At 53.2% G+C, this 7,281-nt stretch overlaps 1 protein-coding gene across 1 annotated transcript in view; it reads left to right on the forward strand.

Moving 5' to 3' along the window:
* Positions 1 to 7,281, forward strand: part of MAP3K15 (mitogen-activated protein kinase kinase kinase 15) — a 148,107-nt gene that overhangs the window by 138,776 nt on the left and 2,050 nt on the right. The window contains 8 exon segments of the mRNA XM_060002728.1: positions 923 to 1,106; positions 1,776 to 1,938; positions 2,370 to 2,544; positions 3,308 to 3,493; positions 4,128 to 4,233; positions 5,177 to 5,242; positions 5,245 to 5,401; positions 7,092 to 7,204. Coding sequence (XP_059858711.1) covers positions 923 to 1,106; positions 1,776 to 1,938; positions 2,370 to 2,544; positions 3,308 to 3,493; positions 4,128 to 4,233; positions 5,177 to 5,242; positions 5,245 to 5,401; positions 7,092 to 7,204 — 1,150 coding nt within the window.

The raw sequence follows: 7,281 nt of genomic DNA on the forward strand, positions 1-7,281 counted from the left end.
GACTTCAGGCTGTGAAGTCGGAGGCTGGCGGTTTGCTCTCGGCAGCGCCCCGGTCTCACTGAGCGGGCAGGGGAGGCCGCGCCAGCCCCATGGTTGCCGAGGAGCTGGGAATGGGGTGCATCTGGAGGACAGAATGGCTTCCACTCCTGGCTCATTGGGTGGGCTTGGACACGATGAGGAGAAGACCGTGAACTTTAAAGATGACAACTCCTCAGATGAATGGAGAGCCGTCCCTGATGGGAACGGTCACGCAGGATGGATGAGCCGGACTCGTGGAAGCATTCCCGTGTCACAGTGAGATGTGACGACTCAGCCCAAACTCCTCCCCCACAGGGCGCAGGGACAGAGAGCCTGCGGCAGGACGATGATGAGCTAGCCAGCAGTGGAGCTGAAGCAGAAATTGCAGCAGGAGCCTGAACAGGAAAGGGCAGCGCCGCCTCCCTCAGCCAGTTGCACCCCGTGGGAATGAGGGCTTGGGCCCTGAGTTACCAGCCTCCAGGTTTGCTCTGCCTGTGGTTTACAGCTGGAAGTTGGAGGTTTGGGCTGTGAAGGCGTAGAGACTGAGAGGCCAGGGCGCGATGCTCTCAGAGGGCCTCTCACACGTGGCCTTTCATCCTGGGCGTCCTCCCTGCGTAGTGATCTCAGAGCTCCGAGAGGACTAGAGCAGAAGCCCCAAGGCCTCTTAAGGCCTAGGCTCTGAACCCCCCACCAGTATCACTTCCCCCACAATCTACTGGGCAAAGCAAAGTCCCCAGAGGCCAGCCGGGGCTAGGACATGGATAGCAGTCATGGAGGCCATTGTTGGAATCCATCATCAGCCCCTCCTAGGATGGCAGATACAGGAGCTTTGTGTGGAAGGTATGTACACCTGGATTTGCCCGAGACCACACTGTCTCATCGGTCACCTCTGCCTTCATTGCAGGTGGGCGTGTGTAAGATTCACCCTGAGATTCCAGAAACCCTTTCAGCGGAAGCTAGAGCCTTCGTTTTATCCTGTTTTGAGCCTGACCCCCACAAACGTGTCACCGCTGCTGGACTGCTCCAAGAGGGTTTCTTAAGGCAGGTGAACAAGGGCCAGAAGAACCGAATTGCTTTTAAGCCGGCAGGTGAGGCCTGCTGGGATGGCAGAGGTGACGGCTCTGCCGAGCGCTGAGCTTCCCACATGGTGCCCGTGTTTGTGAAGAGCGGTGGGGCTGGTGCATTAGGTGTGGGACGCGGAGACACAGGGAGCCCCATAGGTGACAGCGATGAACCTCACATACCCAGTGCTCCGTTAAAGCCTTTCCTTTGGGATTGTGCCAGGGAGGGAGGTGGGAGGTACCCTGGCTGGGGTTTTGTGTCTTCCCCAGGTGCAGAACCTGGCGCTTCATCTTTGGAGCCTGGCCTGTCACCCTGTGCTGCTCCCGACCTTGGTTAAAGGGTGTCTGTCCTGCAGGCCACCGAAGCAAGCAACACCTTCTGGGGCAGTAGGTCCTACCGGGCAGTGATATACGAGTGGTCCCGGTGTGGATGGGGCGGGAGCTGGGACAGGGTGCCTCAGCATCTTGCACCCAGAGGGCGACTCGCTGTCTCAGCGTGTCCGAAGGGCTGGTTAGAAATGCGGAGTCTCGGGCCCATCCCGGACCTGCTGAAGCAGAACCTCCATCTCCCCAGGATCCCTGGGTGATCGCTTGCACCCCCAGTTAGAGCAGCGCGGGCTTAGGCCCCTGGGTGCGTCACGTGGCCCAAGGGGCTGCCTGGGGCTCACTGTCCCCATCCCCGGCTGCCCCGCACAGAGGGTCCCAGGGGCGCCACGCTGCCCCTGCCCCTGGCGGGAGAGCTGATGGGCGGCGGCAGCAGCAGTGAGCATGGCTCGGTCTCCCCACACTCCGATGCCCAGCCCGACGTGTTCTTCCAGAAGTCCCAGACGCCCACGCATCGGCTCAGCCACCTGCTCAGGTACGGCCACCCCCCACTCGGAGGACAGAGTCCCTCCCAGGTGTAAACCAGATGGCCGCGAAGGGCTTTTGCTTCCTTTCTGCACGATCAGCAGGGCAGCCGGGGCGGCCACTGACAGTGAGAGAGAGGAGGGCAGTGAGGTCACTCTCTGTCCCTTCCCCTCCCCCCCTCCTCCCCTCCCCCTCTCCTCTTCTTCCCCTCCCCCTCGTCGCTTCCCCTTCCCCTTCCCTCCTGTTTCCTCCTCCTCCCCTGTCACCCCTTATTCTCTCCCTCTTACCCCCTCCTTCCCCCTCCCTCCTTTCCCCGTCTTTCCCCTCGCCCCTAACACTGGTGCATCTTCCTGAGGGTGGGGCTGCGGCGGAGCCACCTCTCAGCCCCTCCCCCACGGTGTCCCTGGGAGGCGGGGGATTGTCGCCTGCGTTTGTCCGCAGTGTTCCTGATGAGAGCTCGGCCTCAGAGGACCGGAGCGCAGCCTCGTCCCTGGAGGACAGCGACCTGGGCCTCTTCCTGCTGCGCAAGGACAGCGAGCGCCGTGCCATCCTCTACAGAATCCTCTGGGAGGAGCAGAACCAGGTGGCTTCCAACCTGCAGGAGTGCGTGGCCCAGGTACAGGCCGAGTGCGGGAGCTGCAATCCCACGCCCTCCGCCCAAGGCCAGGTCCCAGAAGAGGTCCAAATGGGACTGGTGTTCCTGCTACCCTAGAACATTTGCACAGTTACAAGAACCACCCTAAGTATTTCCCAACGTCCTTCCCTTTTCCAACAAAACAAAAGAAAATACAAAAAAAAAAAAAAAGACTCCATTGAAGCCTGATTTTGCGTTTGCGGAACACTGCAGTGAAACCAGGCACTGATGGGGCAGTGCTGCCTCCTGGTGGAAAACAAGCCAAATGACAGCACAAAGCCCAGTTAACCCCCAGCTGCACCAGTTGCCCTCAGAAGCTGGGAGAACAGCCGCTTTAGGAAGAAAGGTTACGGATGGAAATGTTTGAGTTTTAACTCATTTTGGATGGGAAAAGGTCCTTCTAGCAAGAGGCCACTGCCCCCTATGAACTGTGCCTTGTGACAAGGCCTGTTGGGGGTGGAGGGTGGTTTACAAGGGGTTAAACAGGATGGCAGACCATTCCTTGAGGGGCTTAGTTCTGTTGTTTGCGGGCCAGAGAGGAGAAGGGGGCCACATAACCCTCTAACAGGAAGGATATGGAGGAAATTCCAGGACCAGAGCCCGTGTCTCGCCTGGAAAATCCCCAGTTCCATTAGCAAATGGACAGTCTGGTTAATCTAGTTGCCCAAAGTACTTCTTGGATTTTCCCTCCCCCTCTCTGAATTACTCAGTGACTGATTTTTTTGGGTTGGGGGTTGGTGATCAGAGTTCGGAAGAGTTGCATCTCTCAGTCGGCCACATCAAGCAAATAATTGCGATCCTGAGAGACTTCATCCGCTGCCCGGACCACAGGGTGATGGCATCCACGATATCAAAGCTAAAGGTGGACCTGGACTTTGACAGCTCGTCCATCAATCAGATTCATCTGGTACTCTTTGGATTTCAGGATGCTGTAAGTGCTCCATTTGGCCCTAGAGAACATGCCAGAAGGTAGGAAGCCCACTGAAGTGGCTCACAGCCAAGACCATGGAGTTCGATTACCATCATCTCCCGTAGTCTCCATCTCTTCTCACCTGTTTACGCCTGAATCCCGAGTGTCAGCAGTTTTCTAAACACTGAATATGTGTATACAAGTGACTGGTCTGATTGCATTATGGCCACGGAGAGCAGGAGTATAGGATTTGGGAACGAGTGGCATCTGCCAGCTGGGTAGGTGTGGGGTTTAAGCTTATGTGTCTGCCCGAACAGGTGTGAGTTGCTCCAGGCCCAAGGTCGTGTCTGGCTTAGCTTTGTGTCTCAAGTCCCCAACACAGAGCCTGAGGTTTCATAGATGCTTCATAAATGTTCGTTGAATAAACAATGAAGAGGCCCGTGCAGTAGCTCCGATCTCTGTACCTGTCCCCTAGACCCCCGTGTGACTTGGGGTCAGCTTAAAGGAAGACTCAGTCCAGAAGAAACATAAATCAGGCAGAAACTCAGGGCAGCACGGTTAACCCTTTATCTCAGAGTAGAAGCAAATTCGAATTAGTAAGAACTATTTCTTAAAAGTACAATGGACCAGAAATCTGGATTTTTGTGATTTGTAGGTAAATAAAATTTTGAGGAACCACTTAATTAGGCCCCACTGGATGTTTGTGATGGACAACATCATCCGTCGAGCGGTACAGGCTGCAGTCACCATCCTCATCCCAGGTAAGGGCCCTCTTTTTGGTCAAGGTCAACTTCAGGTGGCTATGGAAAAGGTCAGACAGGTCCTCTGTACTCACCAATTGTTGCTTTCCCTTTCCCATCTTGGCTATGTACGTCTCTGCAATTAAGTAAATGATGTCACAGACCCCTTTAGGGCCGAGATTCTGTGATTCTGAGAACATCTCCTGGTGATGTATTTTTACATGCCCCTAGGCATAACTGAGGAGCACGCACCGCAGGTAGACTAAACTCAGGATCTCAAAGGAGCACTGAGCCTGACGGCCTGGCTCCTACAGTGCGTCATCTTGTGTGCTCAGCAACGCCTCCTAGTTGGTTGACGATTTAACGGCTCAGTCTCCTCTCTCAGAATCATCATGTGGCAGCTACAGAAATCTTTGGCTTTTTATAGGCTCTATTTTTGAAATGTTAGAGCAGCTTAATACCCAAGTTGATTCTCCTTCCGCGGTGCCTTCTTCCTAGGAAGGGAGGCTATGTGGCGCTTCGGTTAACACTGCCCCTTCCTCTCATTACTTTGCTCCCTCCCTGTCCTCTGCCTGCTCCCCTGAATGCACTCTGCCCAGGCTCAGCTTCTGGGAGTGGCTTGTTAAACCCCAGGACTTCATTATTCCCCAGTCCAAGCAGGAAAGTGTTTGTAGTAAAAACACAGGCCTGGGTGGAAGCCCGCTTGTCCCTTTTTAAAACTGCCCTTGGCTAACTAAACACCTTGAAGTCTGTTTCCTTATCTGTGAAGTGGTGGGGACCATCTTTTCACTGCAGAGCTAAGTGAAATAGTCTCCCCTCCATTTTATAAAGTCAGCAGTCCCCTGATGGAGCATCGCATTGGCCTGGCCGGCCTCTGAACAGCCACGTTTGCTGGCCCGGGACATAAGCTACACCAAGCCCTGGCCTTGTTGAACCGTGGTCCTTTTCTTCCGTGATTCCACAGAGCTCCGAGCCCACTTTGAGGCTGGCTCAGGGACCAAAGGGGTGGATAAGGACACGGATGAGGCAGAAGAGACTATGCCCCGGCAGACCCACGCGGGAGCGAGGCGCAGGTGGCGTGTGGGTGGAGCAAGCCCGTTTCAGCAGTTGCCCAGGAGGCCCAGCCCCAGCAGCTCCACCAGCAGCATCTGAGCCTCCAGCTGAGCAAGCTCAGGCAGGAGACCAACAGGTGGGCAGGGGTGGGACAATGACCTGGACTAGCCCGTCAACTCAGTGGTCGAGTGCCTCACCCAGGTCTCAGAAAAGCATCTTTACCCCCCAAGGAACTGCGCAAGGAGATATTCTCAGCTTCAACTGGGGGACTAGAAGGATGCCCCCCTTTTTTTTTTAATGCTAGGAGTCAGAGACGTAGAGTGCCTTGCCACAAGCCGTACTAAAGGCAGCAGCATCTCAGTTTTCTCTGTCTCTTTACCGAGGTGGGTTCCCTGACATGGTGTGTGGGTCCAGCAACTCGGGGGGACATCTGCGGCCTGCCCCTGCCGAAGTAGCTGAGTTGGGGGTCAGTTAGCACTGCGTTGATGGACAGGTATCCCATAACCCTGACCTCAAGGAAGTCTGCCCTGTCCTCTTTGAATCTCTCCCTTGTGTTTTGTCATGATCCCTAGGCAGGCATTAGTGAACCACCTTCCCCGACAGCGGACCCTGGCACTGCCGTGAGGTTCCCACAAGAGTTGGGCCCTTTTGTTTATTTCCAGGCACATAGGTGTTCAAAACGTATTTGTTAAATGAACAAAAAGATTCCCATTTGCGCTGGGGAACCACGTCATCAGTGGGCTTAGCAAACTAGTTGGTACTGGTTCCAAATGATGCCTTGTTGCCCAGTGGTCATTGGGAATGCTAAAATTTAACGGGGACAAACAGTGTCAGGCATACCTATTTCGGAAGAAAAGTTGTACACACCCCTAGGGATCTCTGAAGTTTAATTTTAGGCAGATCTAATCATTTCTTTTTAGAAAGGCCCAGTTTTAATTAACTGGTAGTGGTGGCAAAACTCTTCTTAAGTTTTGAAAAAATGACAAATGTGAAAGTTGATAGTAGTACTTAGCCCTTCTTTAAAATGTGTTTCTGGTAAGGTTTATAATCACCAGATTCATAAAATGTTATATATGGGTTCAAAGGTTATTCCTTTCCAGGGTCAATATTGTTATCTTCCATCTCAGTAGAATTAGTAATGAGACAGCAGCCAGCACCTGACTGCGAATGGCCGACAGACACACAGCTCCTACAGACACGCCTGCCCTTGTAGGATGGAGATGCCTTAGCTGTTGTTGGGCACAGCAGGAAGGCACCTTTGGCCCTGAGTGATGCTGACGAGGGTAACACATCTGTCCTGAGTAGTGACTGTGAGACCAAGCCCCGTGAAGCGTTTAGCGCAGTCTTGGGTAAGTGTTCGCAGTAGTGTCCCTCTCACCTTCCAAGCAGCAAGAGTCTTTCCTGCAGTTCCTACTTCCCCCTAGCTGTTCCAACAGCAGCAGGGCTTCTATCTCCTTGGCTTACTCTCTGGTGAGGAGGGAAGGGCCTGACCACTAGTTTCAGCGACTTGACCTGACTTAGGGAGACAACTTGGCTGAGTTCTACTGATCACCATCAGGTTATCTTTTGGTTCATGATACATATTCTGAGGCAAAATATACCCACGCCCTGAGCGTTGGTCTCTGTTTACAAGGGGAGGGAGCACAAGAAAGGTGCTCATGTACAGGCTGAAACCTGATCACACAACTTTGAAGAAACTAGACTGACCGATGGGATTGTGCCTTTTTTATTTTTTTTAAACCTCTGAATTGTTCAACAAATGTTTGAATTGAATTGAATGGTATTACGCTCTCTCTGGAGGATGGCTTTTTTTTTTTTTAAACCAGACTTTTGGAACACCTAGTTCAAAAAGAGAGAGAGTACCAGAATCTTCTACGGCAAACCCTAGAACAGAAAACTCAAGAATTGTATCACCTGTAGTTACAATTCAAATCTAATGGTGAGTGATTTTCCACTTGCTCTGACTTATGTGTGTGTGAGACCATTCAAAATCTGGCTAGTACTCTAGTCAGCCTT

The sequence above is a fragment of the Delphinus delphis genome, chromosome X, assembly GCF_949987515.2.
Source record: "Delphinus delphis chromosome X, mDelDel1.2, whole genome shotgun sequence".
Taxonomy (NCBI): Eukaryota; Metazoa; Chordata; class Mammalia; order Artiodactyla; family Delphinidae; genus Delphinus; species Delphinus delphis.